This window comes from Hyalella azteca, unplaced genomic scaffold, assembly GCF_000764305.2.
Source record: "Hyalella azteca isolate HAZT.00-mixed unplaced genomic scaffold, Hazt_2.0.2 contig15125, whole genome shotgun sequence".
In the NCBI taxonomy this organism is placed as follows: domain Eukaryota; kingdom Metazoa; phylum Arthropoda; class Malacostraca; order Amphipoda; family Hyalellidae; genus Hyalella; species Hyalella azteca.
The window spans coordinates 169,679-189,878 of NW_025944986.1; the positions used below are offsets into that span (position 1 = coordinate 169,679).

Here is a 20,200-nt window from a genome sequence, read left to right on the forward strand (position 1 = left end):
AGCGGAATAACCGTGAGAAGCAATACTTCAAGTCTCGATTATGGGTTAGACTATTTCTCTAGCGCGTGGAAGTAGATTCCGTATTAATGGTGCAGTAGTCCGCTCTTGCCTTTTGCTCAACTCCTATAATTTTAAAACCTTTAATAATTACGAAAGCAAATTGCTCGTGCTTTTCAGGATCACAATCTGGAGTTGCCTACTTAATTTTGCATGAGCAAGTCAATTGAAAACTTCAAATAAATTATGTACATATTACCGCTGCGTGTCTCATATACACAGTAATGCGGTGCTGCGATATGTCTCATTACTGTACACATCTCTTTATTTTGTTATTAGTCATTAGGGTTCACGCATGATTGCGGTTCAATGTGCATTGTGCAACTTGCTCTAAGTTTCAAACACGTTAATGAAAAAATATTGAAAGATTGCAAGCACTTCAATTTGCAGTCTTTTGACTAGAGATGAAGCATGCTACATTCTATCGATTAATATGGTAAGAACTAACATAAATTGGTATAATTTTCTTGGTCTTCCTAACTAAATTTATTTAAATTCTCAACAGAATCGGGAAGACTTAAGCCAGTTGTCAACGGGGAGTAAAATGAAAAGTTTAAATAGTGATTTACATGCTTCCAAATTCAAAAAGCCAACCGTCACAACCAAAGCAAACTCAATATGAAAGTTATGATGGCGCCGTCCCCTATTCGATGAAGCTCCACACTGTATAATTAGGCTCAAGCTCACGATCAACACGCTCGTCACGCGTCGATATATACCCTAACAAAATTTAGAGTCGCCCCAGATTCTGGTAATCCAAATCAGAAGCTGCCGCGCCTGTAAATTTTCACTGGGTAGGGTTCCGCAAGCATGTCGGTACGCAAGCATGACATGCATGCTCACGAGAGCATTCGTAAAGCTTCTTGCAAACTCGCTTCATTGGCCGCCACATCACGAGGCAACTATAGATGTATTGAGCCATGATGCCGTTCAACATCATTCAGAATCCAGTGAACGGTTATGATGAATCGAAAAATGTTAGTTTTTATACTGTTACGTCTGATAAAAATGTGTGCCTACAGCATATAATACAATGAACAATGCAGAGTATAATGCAATGCATTGCGATGAAGCGTAATGCATGCAATGAACATGCGATTCTTATATTGTTTCGTAACATTACAACCTGATCTTCGCAATTCTCATGGTGAAGTAAGTGATAGTAAAACGTTGCGTCAAAAATAGAAATCGCCATCGAGTTGTTGTCACGAGTGATTTCATAAATTTTACACTTTCCCACCAAAATTTGGGTATGTTCCGCAGTAGGATCTTTTCCACGAATCCTTCGTACATTATTCATTGCATAGAATTATGCTGCCATTTTCAAAGCACATTTTGATTTACCGACAAATTGTTCACAGAATTCGGTTAATCCCAATACACTTTAATTGTTGAATTAACAGATTGCGCACAGAAGCAACACGGCTGGCATTCTAACTTCACGCGCTCTTTCACGGAGAAGTTCAGAGCATTTGCTTTTTTCCAAAGCATTTACTTTGGAAAAGAATTTATCATTTTTAGCTTCGAAAGCGAAGCACGGTTCTATTATGAACGTTTTAAAGAGCGCCTTCCCTTCCACGAAATACTGCGGGGCTATAGGAAGCTAGGATTTACCAGACAAGAAGCACGGTTCTATTATGAATATTTAAAAAGCGCCTTCTCTTCCACGAAGTACTGGGGCCAAACTTTCAAAACTGGCTGAGTGAACGTAATTACTTACGCTCTATTTTCTTGTCTATGATTGGTGGATTTTGCTTGAAAGGCCGTCAATGATTGGCTGATGAACTTACGATCTCTTAACTGTTTTTAAAAGAGTGGCTTGAAAGGCCGTCAATGATTGGCTGATGAACTTACGATCTCTTAAATTTTTTTAAAAGTATAGGGCCAGGAAGCTATGAAGCTCGAGGCTCGGTGCGGCCACGGCCGGAAAAGAATCGCAAGATCGCCGCCTTCAATGCGTCAAATCGCACAGAATGCGCAAGAAAACATCCATCAATTTTAATGTTAAAAGCAGCTGCAATAATTTTATCAAATGTTTCGTTTAATAAAGAAATCAGGATTTGACATTTTATTGCATTGTTCGTAAAGATTGTTCGCCTCCACTAAGTCGTTTGTTCTTGATTTGGAGTCATATTCAATATTTTACGATTTTTTGGAAGACTAACATCGCTCCAGCTTAATTGATAATTCATGAGGGCAATAAAGAATGTTAAATTTTGTTAATTGTAATTAATTATTCACCAAAGTCTTCCAATACTAAGTCCAAATGACCGTTACGAAATTTTTTTTCAGAAACAATAATATTTCATGAACAACAATTATTTGGTTAGATTTTGCCTTAAGTAATCATGAATAATTTGCACTTGAAGTAAATAGACAACAAGATGGTCACTTCTCAAATTTTTCGAAATAATTATCCAGTTTTTTGAATGCCAGTTTAAAAAAAAATTTTTAGAGCATCTTCTCATTTATGGAAAAAATGCTCGATCGTGCTCGTCATGTCCGTCCGTCTCTGTCCGTCCGTCTGTCCGTGAGTTCACGTTTTCGTCGACGAGAGTACTGAGTTATATTTTTTAAATAGTGATTCATAAATTAAAACACTCTATGCTAAAGATTATTCATTCAAACCCCAAATTGAAGAATAAATATTTTTTGGGCCCCATTTTGAAATTTTAATATTGTATGTAGCTTTATTTTAATCGGATTTATAATCAAATTGTGCAATAATTTCCCATTCAAACCCTCGTTTTGCTATGCCTAATGATAGCGGCTAAAATAAATAAATAAATGAATATACGGATCGAGGTAAACAACCGACGTATTGTGGATTCGTGTTCGGTCAGCACCCATTTACAGCGCCAACGCAACACCCGCTCTTGAATGTACAGATGCGGCAAGTGAAATGACTATTATAATTGATATATCATCGGTAATTCGTTACATATATAATAGAAAACTCAATATTGTTGCATTACGTGATGATATTAGGGAATTAACTCGAGCAGATAATTCCATCATGTTACTCAATTAGTTAACTAACTACTCAGCAGCAATTAACGAGTGCATGCCACTAGCGGCCAGCTGTTGAAAACATGGCTAATGCAGACGTCGCCGGAAACCGTGCGTTGCGACAGAACATCCTGTGATGTTACCTGCTCTGCTGTGATGAGCGACTCTGCTTGTAATTACCATCAAAAGCAAAACTCACAAGCAAGTGATGCTATAATGTTTAACTCTGCGTGTAATTACCTGCTCTGCGGTGATGAGCGACTCTGCGTGTAATTACCTGCTCTGCTGTGATGAGCGACTCTGCTTGTAATTACCTGCTCTGCTTTGAACCAGAACTTGCCTGGACATGATTCCATCAGTGAAGTGGGTACGAATGACTCCATCAGTGAAATGGACACGAATAATTCCATCTGTGCAGTGGGTACGAATGCCTGCATCAGTGAAATGGACACGAATGCCTTCATCCGTCAAAAGGACACGAATGCCTCACTGTTAGAAAAAACGGTGAAAAGACGGTCCCACCGGCGTTCTAGTGGCCGGTTGCCCCGTGAAAATAAACTGTTTATCCGTTTCTATCAGACATTTTACGGATTTTTAGTGTTAAAGTAGAATAAAAACGGCGACGCGGTGTTTCTTTTCACGTGCCCACCGGCCACTGAAACGCCGGTAATACCGTTAACGGTAATTTTTCTAACAATGTAGCTTCTTCAGTGAAGCGATTCTTTATTTCTTTGAAGTTCGACTGAGTACGTGTCATGTAACGACGCACCCCTGATGTGGCAGTAAGCCACAGAGGCTTACAGTAAATTCGAACGTCACATCAACGAATAGGTTTAATTGGGCGACTCAATCGGGATTCCAATTAGCCTTTTGTTCACTGACGGTAACACTAAGTGGGCGATTCAGCCTTTGTGGGCTGAATCGCCCACAAAGCCTACCTTTCCAATTCCAGTTAAATCAATAATTCCCCCGTCCATTGACTTGGATTTTGTCTCAAACTCGCATTCTGTACAAAACTTAACGTAGTAATGAACTTCAAAGTATCACAAACGGTGGAGACTCACGCTATGCTAAAATGGTTGAAATGTTAGCGTGGGTGCCCGCTGATCTTATTGATGATGGGTGACACCGAAGATTTTACACTCAAGTAATACACAGACGAAGAAACATTGTAGCAACGAAGCTGAGGAATCAGAGTACGCGCTATCTACATAAGTCGGTAGCGGTTGGTCGAGGAATGACATCACAACAACGGTACTGCGCATTCATTGATCTCGCCTGCAGGAGCGGAATGACATGCAGGTTCGTAATGGTATTTCTCCCTGCTTTGTGGATAGAACGTTGGCAGAGTTATTGGTTATTTTAGCCTCACTAACGCTTTCAATGACCACATTACCACTCATTAAACCTATTGAACATTCGTGATGATGCTATTCCACCCTGAATTGTATAAATTCGTTAGGCAGAATGAGTCGTCTCGTGCGTGCTTTATTAGATGCTAAAAATTCTGTCATCATTAGTGCCGAAATGAAGGCCGCAGATCAACGCTATGAGGCTCTTAATTGAGCTCTGTAAAGTGAGAAGTGTTCTCCTCGACGAAGAATGGAAGCGATATTGCATGTGACTTGCATTCATTGCATGTCTTGCACGCCAGCGTTGGTGGGCAGCGTTCTTCAACTGTTCAAACGTATCAGCAAATGCAGCTACAATTTTGTTATAATTTTTTCAAAAATATAATTTTCTACTATTAATTAAATGTGTTTTTACGTGCTCCTTCTCTACATCTACATTTTTCCAATTTGGTACTTAATGCGAGGCTGTTGGTTAAAAAATGCTAGATAATTTTCGGAATGCATGAATGATTTTTTCAAATTCCTCACTCGATTATATCATGCGTTTCATTTAAGTATGTGATTGACCACAATTTAATCAGGACATCAATTAAAATTAAATTTTTATTGATTTTTTGATTGGTATTAATACATTATCAGTAATAGAAATTACATTTTTATTGACCGTGAGTCATATTTTATTTTTATTATTCCAGAGAAATATTATTTATGATGGTCAAATGGTCAGGCAGGACTATAGTATTAACTAACATTTAAAACGAAGGAAAACTTCAGCGGAACATATCATTGGCTCTCAGCTAAACATATCAAAGTAAAGCAAATGCAAATAAATTAAATCAATAGTGAATTTTGTCATTCGCTTGAATGATTTATTACTCACAAATTTACTAGAGCACTTGACGCCTGCGTTCGCACTTGCAAGATCATGGCTTTTGGGAATAATTGATGCTTTGGAAAACTGGGGACTGAGAGCTGACTACCGAGCTGAGAATTATAGAATAGAAGTGTCAGCACTGAAGAAATATGCCCATGGCCTGTTGCCGATTCTTGAATTTTTCGTGACTTGATTCACAAGGGATCCGGCCTTTGGAACCCGATCTTTCCATACCTGACGATTGATTGAGATAGCTGCTGGACTTATTGCCTGGTCCGTAATTTGCTAGGCATTTTAAGACTGAACATATGCTCCTGCATAGCTTCGTCTGGACTTATTGCCTGGTCCGTAATTTGCTAGGCATTTTAAGACTGAACATATGCTCCTGCATAGCTTCGTCTAGTCTGTTCTTTAAGGCGTTCATATTATGAGGCTGTAAAATTGAGGATAGCCCGCTTACGACCGAGCAGAGCAATGCCAGGATGTAAAATTGTGGACTGACAGCTGACCGCTGAACTGAGCAGTGCAAGCAATCATCACGAGAAATGATGGCGCTGCCTATATTATTTTTAGCGCATTTTCTCATTTATGGAAAAAATGCACTATTGTGCTCGCCATGTCCGTCTGTCTGTCCGTCCGTCCGTGACCTCAAGTTGTCGTCGACGAGAAAATGCGCGCTCTGTCACTCACTGCAGTGAGTACTGAGTTATATTATTTTTAATTTCTGGCTTCGTTGTCAGTTTCGTTCCGGTAATTAACCGGAAACATATTTTAACTGAAGTTTTTTTCAGTAAATATTGATGACCTTTATCAGATCAAATATCGGTCGGTCACGGCTGTCTGGAGCTTCCATTTCTACAGCGTCGAAACGGTTCCGAGACTTGCTACTCAGCCCAAAAATTTGCTAAAAGATGGACACCCTGCATATATAGAATACTTGTCAGCTAACACTCTCTTTACCACGAGCTAACACTCTCTTTACCACGAGCTAACACTCTCTTTACCACGAGCTAACACTCTCTTTACCACGAGCTAACACTCTCTTTAATTACCGTAGGCGCAGATCTTTCACCACGGCTTCCAGGTTACTTTGAGACTCAGCTTTCGGTGTGCAGATTTTCGCTCCCCATGTGGGCCGATCACCAACGCGGTGCTATAGCGACCAGACATGGTATATGCATCTGTGCACCGAATTTGCTCGATATCCACAGGCACTTAGTAACGATTTACAATTTAGTTATTTATATCTCCCCACGCAGTTGGCCATTTGCGACCAGCTAGTTATTTTACTCGCGTTCGATACCCTTTATACCTCAATTGGAGAGGCAGGCTTCCGTTGGCAAGCACTGAGTAATAATAATCAATAGAAAATTGCTCGGTGTATGCGCTGAACTGCTGTTCTGGACAAAGATTTATACCGGAACACATGTATTTAGCTTTTACTAAATAACCTGTATGAAGCGCCGATCGTTACATGCTAATATCGGGTCAATACGTACCAACATGTAAACTAACAGATTTTATGAATAAATATAGGTAGATTTTGCTGCATTTAATACATACAGTAAAAAATATTCTAATAATTTCGGGACATGGACTCAAAAAATATAACTCAGTACTCACTGCAGTGAGTGACAGAGAGCGCATTTTCTCGTCGACGAAAACATGAAGTCACGGACGGACGGACAGACGGACATGGCGAGCACAATAGTGCATTTTTTTCATAAATGAGGAAATACGCTAAAAAAAGCTAGCAAGAGATAAATTTTATCATTATCAATTCACACGGACTCAATAAAGCCGTTTGAACTAACTTTCCTCCAACAACAGCATAATATTTCCGACTTGAGTGAAATCCGCTGGAAAATCTGCTACGAAGTTATTCCAAGCAAAGTGTAATGGGCGTTTACTCAGTAAACAATGCTTAATAATTATACATTTATTCAATTAAACTGGTGCTATGTTTACAATTTCTAAGGGAAAATTGTTCTTCAACGCATTCACAAAGGAATGAGGAAAAACGTGAAATTCTGGCCCGGCACGGTTGTCATGGGATCGACAGTCTGAAGCGTGCAACACCGATAAGGCCGCGGATGAGAGCACAGAGGATGAAATTGTGAGCAAACATGGGTATTAAGGGGACCGACCTAGCTAAAATTTTCAATTTTGACGTTTTTCGGTTTTTGTGCTCATCTGAAAGCTGGAATTCTGCTCTTTCCAATGAAAAAAAACTAGGTGGAAAATGAAAAAAGTGACGTTAGAGTCGATAGATATGGTCTTTACGAATCGAATGATACGTGTCTCGATGTTGTAGGATGATATTTGTGGGAGGAGATAGATTTTCTGAAGTACCCCTTTTTAGCCGTTTTCTATGAATTTCACGTTTTCTATAAATTTTTTCGAAAAATTCATAGGAGCAAAATGTTTTTTTTTTTACATTTTACGTATGTATGTGAAGTTTCATGGTGATCGGATAATAACTGTAGAAGTTTCTCCGGAGCTAGGTCGGTCCCCTTAACAAAAAGCATGCCAATAAAAATGTTTGTCATCCAAAATATATAACTGACATTTTCTTGATCACTAACTTGAAACATTGGTCAGGCTGTGAAATGTAAAAAAATTTGAGATGAATCAGGCAGGAGTAAAGCTGCTGAGTTGAGGGAAGGGGTCCTCGGCAGAGCATAAGCCTTCGATTCATAAAAAATGCAAGACGTGCTGGTCGCTGGTCGAATACCTCGTGATTTATTTGGACAATTTAAGAAAAAAATATAACTCCGTACTCACTGCAGTGAGTGACAGAGAGCGCATTTTCTCGTCGACGAAAACGTGAAGTCACGGACGGACAGACGGACATGACGAGCACAATAGCGCCTTTTTCCATAAATTAGAAAATGCGCTAAAAATACTTTTTTACTCACATGGTAGGCACACAGTAAACTAGCACACATCACAACTTGGGAATATAAAAGGATATTCGTACGCAAAATTAATTTCGATGGCAATCTTACCGCTGCATTCGCAAAATTGCACGTTGAAAGCTCTAACTGACTGTGCAATATCACAGCGCAAATGAGTAACATTGCCGCGTCTCGTATCGCTTGATATAATTAAGTTGAAGGTTTTGATAGTTAAGTGAACAAATGCCACGCAATTGCCAGCGAAGCGGAACAAACACGTAAAAAAAGAGTACGTCGAATTTCATAAACTAATTTTTGCGGTCATAAATGCTTCATAATATATGACATCTCAAATACTCAAACAGAATTTCGAATAATTAATGTATGTAATATTATTGCAAGTTTAAAACGGTATTGCTTGAAAAAGTTCGTGCCGGATAACAATTCCCAATTTGTATTGAGTTCTTGAGGTCATCTGCAAAAGAAGATTATCTCAACGTAGCTCGATCCAGCCTTCTTGTTAGACACTATGTACGAAATACTCTTAGGTATTTAAAATGGCTCTTGCAGTTCACTTATGCTGAGGGTTCGATGTATCTCTTTGAAAGACTAAACGTTGTTAAAGAGTTTGCAGTAAATATGGTGGTAAATATATGTTAAATGGTCTCATTTGTTCACAATTTATTTAAATTTTTATTTTTAACTTGCATTTTTCAAGGAGGCGGCATTTCAAGCTGGTGGCAACTACCATGTGGGGCAGCGCTAACGCTGCCTCATACGATGTTGAAATATTGACAAATATGACCAATTTTACATTAATGCTCTTCATTGCTAACAATTTTACAGCAGCATACCATTATGTAATCTACAATTAAGGCAAACGTGGATTATTTGTCTACGAACCGCTCAATCACTCATATTATAAAAATTAACAATATAACTTTTGTGCGCGATTTCATACCATTACTTATGAATTAAACAAAAAATTTTTCTTCGGTGCCGCAAAAGTTTTTTTTTCAACAACCAAATTTTGGAAACCAAGGCTCGATCTGAGGCTCATGTCTTATGACGCTGAAGTCAAAAATCAATCAAAATATCAGGAAGTGTCGCAATAACTTTACAGAGTGCATGTTATCGAAGACGTACTATCGACGATCATCTTAATAATTTACAACATTAATTATTTTTAATTCTTTATATATATTCAATTAAGCCGATAAAGCGTCGGGTCCATACATTATTACGCGTACATCGGTGACAATATTTTTGTATGGCTGTTGTTATGTTACGATTGAGTACATCTAATAAAAGATTGATAATAGAATTTTCTTACTTGGTAACTAAGTTTGACTTAAATAATGAGCACTCTACTCCTGCATATTAATTTAGTTAACACTGCTTCACTAGTCAAGAAATTACAGCTGTAAAGAATGTTAAATTAGGTAGGCAGGATCTGTACACTTGTTCTTGCCTCTCACGGCTGCTGCTTCGAGGTTGATGATTTAAGCCATCATTCAGGTGAGAATAATTTAGTCCGAATTATCGGCGGCCGCAGCTACTAACGGCGGGCCGAAGATAATCATCCGATGATTGCTGCTAGGGCAGCGAGGTTGCTTGCATGGGCTCATCAACATGCCCAGAAATAGCGAGTCTGACGTCGAGACTTCGACTGTTACAGGTGTAAATATTTCTGGGCTTAATTATAACTAGCGAAATACTATAATCATTATTATTAATGAATTCTTTTTAATTTAAACAGGGCCAAATAGCGAATATGTCGTCTAGACGTCGACTGTTGCAGGTGTAAATATTTCTATGGTGGTGGACTTAATTATAACTGGCGAAATACTATAATCATTATTATTAATAAATTCTATATAATTGATACAGGGCTAAATAGCGAGTCTGTCGTCTAGAAGTCGACTGTATAGTAGGTGCAAATCTATCTTAACTATAACTAGCAAAATACCGTACTATAAGCATTATTATTATTGAATTCTATATAATTGAAACAGGGCCAATTCAAGCCACTGCATCGACGCAATGTTTGTAACAATAAAGCAATAAGCAATACCCTAGGCTCTGAAAAAAGGTACATCATTAATCAGAATGAAATTTAACGTCGTCATTCGCATGATTATTTTTTATTAAATTTATTCTTTCGAAGATAACGATGAAACTGAAATACAAAGAGCGAAACGTTTCATCGAAAAACAAAGGCAGATATTTTTCAAAAACTGTGCATTGAATGTAATTTTATATGAAAACGTGTGCATATTGCTGACAGGTCCTGAAGAAACGTGTAACATCGCTCTCTAAAATAAATAAAAATATCGCTCTCTAAAATAAATAAAAAAAAAATATAAAATAAAATAAATAAAAATATCGCTCTCTAAAATAAATAAAAAAAATCTAAAATAAAATAAATAAAAATATCGCTCTCTAAAATAAATAAAAAAAATACAAAATAAAATAAATAAAATATCGCTCAATACAAAATTGCAGGACCTCTCATTCGGAAAACATAAGTCGTTAGATTCAATCTAAACTTAGATTTTTTAATTGAGACAAAAAAATCAAAACGTTTTTTAAGTTTCAAATTAGCTTTTCCCTCCACGCCAAACGATCTGAAGTTGAATTTACGAGTAATTTATTTCTAAATGTGTTTATGTCAAACTTTGTTTTTACTAAAAGTAATAAGTTCATGCATGTCTAAGCGATAATCGAAAGTTTTTCTTGTTGGGATCGGAAAAATTACTAATTGCTCTTTACCGAACTTTCGCTTCACTTCAGAAAAATGGTAAAAAAACTGACAATTTTAGGCACGAAATATTTTTTGAATATCCCGAATCTGATCATTAAAATTGCTATCTCTTTCTTTATAAATTTGCAAATGGAGACTTCTTCGACTAAATAAAACTTTGGGTTTCCTTACCACAACTCCCCATTCACCCACAAATCAGATATGCAAAAATTAATCGGTAATATTTTATTTTCGTTACTGCGTATCTTCACTGCGTGAAGATACGCAGTGAATCACTCTTTATTCTTCACATAGTTACTATAATAAATATAATTAATACAAAAAAGTTATGGACAGAAGGGGACTAGAAAAAAAGGTAGATAAATACGAGGGAAGGGCGGCCCAGTGGTTTCAGTTCAAATTACAGTGATTGGAATAGTGAAGTGCGGATTCGAGACCACAACAAGCTGTGCGATGTTAAAAAGTCTGCGACAGGTCTGCGGCCTAATCAACGCCAAAACCCCTGTTACTATTGCAATTACCAGATACCTAGTGCAGCCACATTTTTGCTATAGCATTAGCGCTGCAGGAAAGACTTTAAATGTAAAGATTTTTTCAACGCCGGGTGCTGAAAAAAAGGCAACATACATATAATAAACCAATATACATACACTCCCATTGGGGTCTTATTGAAATGTCCTCATTTTTGAAGGAATAACACTGTCCTTTTCAAGAAAGATAACTTTAAATAGTCTTAGCTTTAAAAAAAAATACTCTCTTTTCATGGCTAATGTGTTAAATGAGCATTTTAGCTGCAATTGTCTGTTTTTTTTTTTTTGTGAAATATCGACATAGATATATAGAGGCCCATTTCCATCAACTGCAGGTATAGGGTGCAGTGCATTCATATATTACAAAGTGTCCTCGCCGGCCTTCGTTTTGCAGTTCGGTGAGCTACTTAATGACGTAAACCGTGGCAATCACTTCAAGCTTCCTTCATGCGTGAACTTAGACTGGGCGATGATCAACCAAGACCTAGTCAAAAAGATTTCAAATCTCAATAGTAACCATCTAAGGCACTATGACCAATTTTCTACAACATACACAATATTTGTTTACACATTTGACTATTTTAATCTCCAGATCACGTAAATAGCTTCTCGGTGCAGTTGCAACCATTTTATAGAATCGACACAGAGTACCTGGATGTGCTAAATGAATTAGAAATCAATGAAATAAACTAAAACAAAGTTCAACAAGTGAAAAAATGCTGCTGAGTCATTATCACTTTGATGAAAATGAAACGGTAAGCTATAGTAGAAAAATAATTTTTCCTCGGAAAAAGAATTAAAGCACATCGATTTTAATTCACATTAATCGTGACAATGATCATGTTGTGTACTGATTAACTGAACAATATTTAGTTACTGTCCAGAAAATGACACTCGAGTGATGCTCCAACCTCAGAAGTGACAGTCGGCTGCATTCGCTTCTGCGAAGGCAGCCGACTGAAGGCGGTTATACCACGTAATGCCGGAAGTTTCTGGAAGCGATGGCAAAAACAACGCTGTTCATTAACAAGGCGTAGAGCTGACGGTGGTACTTGCGCAGAAACAAAGTTTCTCTCTCATCGATCATCACTCACGGGAAAAAAAATTTTTAAGGACATTACTTCAACCCCTATGCGTTAACTTCACTGCCTGTTTATTGACCGTACATGAGACTGTCAACAGTTGAAACGGCAGCAAGGCAGCCAAAGATTACAGACCATCCCTCAGGCGTGGCCGACCCACCAGGTGTAGTTGGTGCTTCCAAATGTGGTTGGTGACTCAGGCGTAGTAGGTGCACCTATAGGTGTGGTTAGTGCCACCTAATGTGGCCGGCTTCACCAGATGTGGCCGGCTCCAACAGATGTGGCTGGCTTCACCAGGTGTGGCCGGCTTTACCAGGTGTGGCCAGCTTCACCAGGTGTGGCCGGCTTTACCAGGTGTGGCTGGCTTCACCAGGTGTGGCCGGCTTTACCAGGTGTGGCTGGCTTCACCAGGTGTGGCCAGCTTCACCAGTTGTGGCCAGCTTCACCAGTTGTGGCCGGCTTCACCAGGTGTGGCTGGCTTTACCAGGTGTGGCCAGCTTCACCAGTTGTGGCCAGCTTCACCAGTTGTGGCCGGCTTCACCAGGTGTGGCCGGCTTTACCAGGTGTGGCTGGCTTAACCAGGTGTTGCTGGCTTAACCAGGTGTGGCCGGCTTTACCAGGTGTGGCTGGCTTCACCAGGTGTGGCCGGCTTCACCAACCGCGGTTGGTGCCACCAGCTGTGGTTGGTTCTCATTACTCAGCCCTTGTCTGGCGTGGTCTCCTCCCTGGCGCGGAAGGCACCCGTCCTAAAAACTTAACAGAACTCAAAAACTCAAAGCCACTCAAAATTTCTGCTAACTTTCCGACCAGCGAGAACATTCCTATAACCTCTGGCATCCATCAGGCAAAATTTTTAGAAAATTCTCACTTGTTTCAGGTACTACCCGTACGGTCGAGGGCGACACGGACTAGTCTCCAGGACTCTCTAAATGTTAACCTTTTGCTTACGGACACATTTACCGTCGTCAATGCTATTCGCCAGCTGGGACCGAAAGATTAGGCATTGGGCATGCAGTGTAAACAAAGCTTTCTGCCCCGTGATCAAATAGTAGTAAACCTGATATTCGGGGTGCAATAAAACAACATTAAAAATTAATGTGCTAACTCCGCTTTGGCTTCGCGAAAATGTGCATGTACTGCATATTAAATCAAAATAAAATCACTTCAACTGTCATTGCTCGAATTAATGTTCACGCTGTAATTCTCGTCACTTATAATTAACAAAACGCACAACAATCACAGCATAGCACCCAGTCAAAGTCCAGGCCGTTCATTAATGGCAACCAACTAGCTTGGATAAGAGGAAAACACTCGAACCTATATATGTCGATAGTGTCCAATCTTCTTCGTACTAATATGTATAAATATACATTCGACTCTCTATGAGTTTCCAGCATGGCAGTGAAAGCTAAACATGGGAGATACTCATCCTGAATACCAAAACTTATTATGCAACTAGCTATATACGTCCTGTATTAAAAGACGGTTAAAACTTTACCAGTGCGCGGTCGTGTTCTGTGTATACAAATCTGGAACAGTGACGAGGAGCTCATACTATTAGATTAATAGAATTATAATCCGATATAAATAGTTACGTTATCTTTTTCGTGCACCACGGGTTCGGAATACTAATAATCTCATGTCACTTTTAAGCGTAGCTCCAAGACAGAATATGATTCGTAATACGAAACGAACATCAGGCGGAAAATTCCGGAATTTCAAACAGGTATCAGTAAGCGTGGTGACATTCACTTTCGTAATATACCAAAATGCATCAACGTAATGTGATCAAAAGGAATGCAGTTACTCTACGAACGCATGCATCTCCCGCTTCACTCTGCGAATTTAGCCGGCGTCGTTGTAACCAGCCGCCTGGAGTGGAATAAAAAAAATTCTACATGTGGAATTATGGAAAAATTGTACAAAGGGTATAGAAAAGAATAATAGAAATTTCGGCAGTGAAGAAGTAGGCCCATGGCCTGTTGCCGATTCTTGTGCTTCTTGTGACTTTATTCCACAAGGAATCCAGCCTTTTGAACCCGATCTTTCCATAACCGACGATTGATTGAGATATATAATTGAAGAATTCCTTGCCTTTGTCACACTTTATATGCCGAAGTGTCACACTCAACTACGAGAAGGGCTACCATTGTCCCAATAGCATCCCCTCCTCTCATTCAGGGTGCGAAATATGGCTCGTGTGCATCGAAAATATATTGTCCGTGGAACAATTATTTCGATTTTAATTAAGTTTCTTAAATTGCAAAGTAATATTGTCCGTGGAACAATTATTTCGATTTTAATTAAGTTTCTTAAATTGCAAAGTAATCAGCATTAAAAATACGGATGTTAGTTATCTACCGAAATGTATCATTCGAAGTATTGAAAAAGTAAAAATGCGTAAGAAAAAATTTCCATCATCTTAAATTTCTGATGTTTAAAAGTAAACGTGTTTGTATGATATCAGAAATTAAGATGTAAGATGTTTGTAAGATATCACTGCTCATAAAATGAGCAATGATGATGAATTTTAAAGTTCATAAAAAAGAAAGTGCACGAGACTTTGGACTACTCGATGAATCACAGAAATTGTCAAGTCTAAGCGAACGACAAGATTGTGTACCAAAGCAGCAGAGCCTTTCATGTAGCAGACGAGTCCAAGTAAAGCTGTTTAACGTACGTGCTGAGAATAAGCGCGAAGTATTTAACTTTCTTTCATGACGTGATGCATGGAGAAACCAAGTCCATCATTAGTATACACGAATGTAGCTCATCTATTACCTTGTAGTGGCTTAAATGCGTGGATAGGGATCGAGGTGTAATAGTAATAAAGTTACACATTAATTTCTAGTAACCGTTATAATAACCGAGATTCAAGGTTGTGATAATGAAGTTCAAAATACCATTTTTATGAGAGTTGAGGCGATCTTAAATTTTAAATCAATGCATGCAAAAGTTTACAACACAATTCCAATAAATGGAAAATATTATTGTCGTACAAGTAACTTTTGAGCCATGTTTTTTCATTAAATGCTGAGCGCTGACTCACAAAGGCCTACAATTTAGTCAATAAACTTCATATAACAGCCTCTTGCTTTACCAGGCAGGGATGTGGTATCTTACAGCCAATTAGGGACCAAAATTGGCAGTTTTTAAGGGGCTCTTTGTGTTTTATTTAGCAGAAAAAGATGAGCTTCAAGAAATCAAATGGAAAACTACCTCCTCAGGACTGTTGCTGTTGAAAAATCATGCGTAATAATTTGTAAGTAAGCATAAAAATTAAGTACATTACAAATGTTAATTAAAGAGCTCCCGAATTAAGCATATTTATTTCAGATGATCAATTATATTGGCTATTACTCTTCGAAATCGTGGAGCCAATGAAAGACACTCTGATTGGCCAAGACTACCGGCGCCCTTCGTGATTATAGATACATAGGTTGCCTCCAAGGTCGCCATTCGTTGTAGAATGGTATCCTGAGTCTTCATTAGCTCATAATATTTTGTGTTCAAATACCCAAATGAAAATTAGTTACGCTGTTTTTCGACCTGTAGTCTTTAAGGTACAAAAATAATAGGATGCGCTCTTTTTACTGACAATATTTTATCTGATTTTCATGGTCTCAAAATTCGCCTTATTGGGAAACATTTTGTAATCATATAAGTAGTGATAATGAGTGTTAAAAAAGTATTGCATTTTTGGTTTGCAATTAATAAACGTCAATGAAAAACTTTGCTAGCTCCGATGGCCCTCCCCCGAATAACAGGCGGAGAAAATTGCAGAGATTATTTCTAACGTTTATCTTAGAAACCGCTAATTTAAATAATATAAAATCTGTAATTTAATTCAATATTGCCAAATGCACGATTTTCCCCAAGAAATCGTCAAATTTAATTTATCTGAAATGCAGGCTAAATGACGGGTACGTTAACGAAAAAGATAAACGTGAGCCGATGTCGCTTGCAAAGCGCACACTTTGCTAAGTTGTTGAAAAAAAACTCATATTTTTCTCATTCATAGTGAATTGTTGATTTTTTCGTCAAATTTATACGTTCGGTTACTGCGCAACATGTTCAGTGAATCTTTGTGGATAAATGCTCGGCGTCGGGAGCGCTTTACATGCAAAAATTAAACGCGTTTTTAACCATCGGTTAATTGAAAGCTGAAGAAAAAAAGAATAGATTTTACACTCATCGAACATTTCTATCATCAATAAATACACTCGATTCAATATAGCTAGTGAGCAAAACATTTTTCGAACACGATATTTCCAAAAAAGACACATCATCAATCTTTATTCATCTGCACAGAATGCAGCATACAACATTACAATCGATTTGTTGGAATGAAAAGATAAATACATGACTGGAAAAATATAACTCAGTACTCAGAGCAGTGAGTGACAGAGAGCGCATTTTCTCGTCGACGAAAACGTGAAGTCACGGACAGACGGACAGACAGACGGACGGACATGACGAGCACAATAGGGCCTATTTTCCATAAATGAGAAAATGCGCTAAAAATAGGTTAAAATGGCCTCGGCGTTGGGAGCCGGTCAATAAATTTCCACGTGCAGGTAGGGACTCCACGCGGCACCCAGCGGGCGACGTGTACATGCAGGTAAATATTTTTTACTTCAGCTTCTTTTCCCGAAAATGTTTCGAGTTTCAAAAACTGAGGTTTTTCGATGTAATAGCCTAAACACGAAGCTGTTTTTCATCAATCAATACGTCACACTAATATATTAATCCTAAATAGAATACAATTTTATTTTAAAAATAAGTACAATTCAAAACATCCGACCCACACACAGTCTCAAAATTGCAATACCTGTTAGGACAAATAAAACAAAATTGGGGTGCGTGAAAACTTGTAAATATGGAATGCATGCCAGAGGCCAGCATTGCCCAAGACCAGCATATCTTTCATCCTCCTTTCCGTACGTAAGCCTGCTAAAGGGCAGAGTAGACTAAGGGATTATATGTTAAAAGCCAAAGGTACAAATCCCCTTCATGGAAATTAACCAGCGAGCTAATGAGAAGTAAGCCACCAATACAATCGCTCTACGCCGTATTTAAAACAGCCCAACAGCTCTATCCCAAGCCGTTTAACCTAATCACGATTTTCGGTAAGCAACTCCTACCGCTGTTGATACACAGTCAGCACTCCAGCCCGTCCGTTCGTCGCAGCTGTTTTCGTCGCAGCTCCAGGCTTACCCCGTCTCCCCGCCTTTTTTCACCGACTGCCGGACGGCTTTTCTTAGTTTCTGCTCACTTGACTGCATTACGTTATGAAAAGAGTATCTATACGAATTGCAACCTAACCTAACCTAATTCGGATAAGCATCAAAGGTCTGCGAGAAAAGCCTCCAGTTAGTCATGCGATAATGGTGGAGAGTAGGGGGAACGGGGAAGAAGATGCTGGGGGATAGTCTGGGAAAGTGATCTCGAAATCGGGTATCTGGGGCCAAGGAAATCATGCCGATGAGGAAGTGATCTCGAAATCTTGGTGTGCTCAGTGAGTAACCTGGGGCTGTGAGGTGGATAAGGGTTCCATGTCAACAGCAGTGATAGTAAGGCAGGGAAACAGTGACGCGTGTTAACGTCTTGCGGAGTAAGTAAGGTGATGACTCATTACCGTTTGGTACAGTCAACATTTGCGGCAATGCAGTGTGGTCAGCGGACAATTAGGATAACAGCATGTGTAAGAAGTGATGGTATGGGTTATAAAGCATTGGAGAACAACGTATTGTCGGTATTGACCGTTAACTATGTGGAGTAGCAGCTTGTGTGCTGAAACAGTGTTGGTTTAAAGTTCGTGTGTTGAGATAGGTCAATTGACTACAGCTGCTTAGGTGCCAGGATGACAATATCTATAGCATTTAGATGGTTGATGTTGGCTCCAGGGCTGATTTGAACGTTAATTTGCTGGTCTACGGCTGCGCACCCGTAAATATCTTGCCGACTTAGCCTAGCAGTAGAATCATGGATCGAATTCATTCCAGAGCGCAATAGAGAAAGTCCTATCCAAAACATCTCAGTTTTCCATCAACTCAACGAACATGCCACTATATCAGCCGCAGAAACGTATAATTTTCTACCGTTACCGTTTATAATGCACGTGCGATCGATTGTCTTCGCACGCGTGTGCTTTTGCCGCGTCTCAATATCGATTTGAATTTCGAACATCTGTGCGATGCAGTCGGGCCGGCCGGTAGCTTCAACCAGACAGAAACATTTGTTTTAACAATAACTGAGTTAAAGTATCTACTCACCGAGGGCTTTCATGAACTCATCAAATCCTTCAGATGATTCCATCTTGTATTTTCCGACAATTTTGGCTGCCATTTTGCTGAGTTTTTGTAGTGAACAACGAAGAGGAGCACGATACAACCTACACTCCGGGGCGTGATCAGGAGACGACTGATGAGCTCTAGTCGAGGCACGCAGCCACCGACTGCTGCGGCTGAGAGGGGGCTAAGGGAGGGGTTCTGAGTGCTCTTATATATATATTCAGGGTTTCAATTTATAATTCATAGGACTCGATTATGTCTGTACCGGCTTAGAGTGCTCTGGCTGCTGATTATTCAATACGAATAAAAGAAACACGGCGAATGTGGGTGAACTAGGCAGGCCATGGGCCGACACTTCTATTCTAGATGTCGCATTGTACCAATCAGTGCACAAATATTAATTAATTCTAATAATTTAAAAATTCAGTAACAATTCGGACAATTTATATCACATGTAATAATTTGTTGATAAAGGCGGGTCTTGGTTCCTACAGAATTCATCTCGTGTTCCATAAGGCGATGTTTTTTTTTTGGTAGATAGAAGGATAGGGAAATTTTCCCCACTTAACTCGACAAGTTTCATTCATTAAGTCATTGTGATGTTATTATTGGTTCATTTTCCCGGAAACCCAACGATAATTTTCGCTAAAATGTTTACCTGTCTATCATATGGCCTCGAGTAACGAGTAATAGGAAAAAAAATAAATTTATTGAGCCACGGCAGCAACTAAGGCCTAAAGGTTTACATGAATCTTTAAGGTAACATTTAAAAACTTTCCGTAAAACGAAACGAGAAGATAATTGAATGCATGCCCATTTATTTGAAAATTCGGAGTTTTCGTTGAGTCAATGAAAGAGCGTTAAGTGAGTCGAGTGCTAAAAGGGTGTATATAATAAATAATGTACTTTGCATGGATATTCATTTCGATGCCCAACTTACTCCACACACTTATCTAATTGTATCACTAATTAAATCAAAATTCGACATGAATATTTCTATGAAAGATGTTGCAATCTGGAAAGTTTGAAGGTATTACATTTGCTGATGCAAATCTTTTTTATTCTTTGTAATCAAGAATTTAACCAATGATGCGAATCTTATTTTGTATTATCAAGAATTTAACCAATTGAAACCATTATTTTTCACTCATTGTCAATGCATGGATGAATGAATGTGACAATGCTCTCGGATGCTTCCTTATGAACGTGACACCGCAATATTTACTCAATGATCAACTGTGACGATGAGGAGGGAAGTTGAACGAAAAGTTACCGTAAATACGTGAATGACTATTCATTGTTTATTATGTAAAGCGATGTAGCTATTCAGACGTGCTAACTG

At 38.7% G+C, this 20,200-nt stretch overlaps 1 protein-coding gene across 1 annotated transcript in view; it reads right to left on the minus strand.

The window, feature by feature from the left end:
* LOC108673172 (sodium/calcium exchanger regulatory protein 1) overlaps positions 1-19,000 on the minus strand; it is a 30,136-nt gene extending 11,136 nt beyond the window's left edge. Inside the window, exon 1 of the mRNA XM_018160962.2 lies at positions 18,841-19,000. Coding sequence (XP_018016451.1) covers positions 18,841-18,913 — 73 coding nt within the window. The 5' untranslated portion in view covers positions 18,914-19,000. The remainder of the gene's footprint in view (positions 1-18,840) is intronic.
* Positions 19,001-20,200: the final 1,200 nt, after the last annotated feature.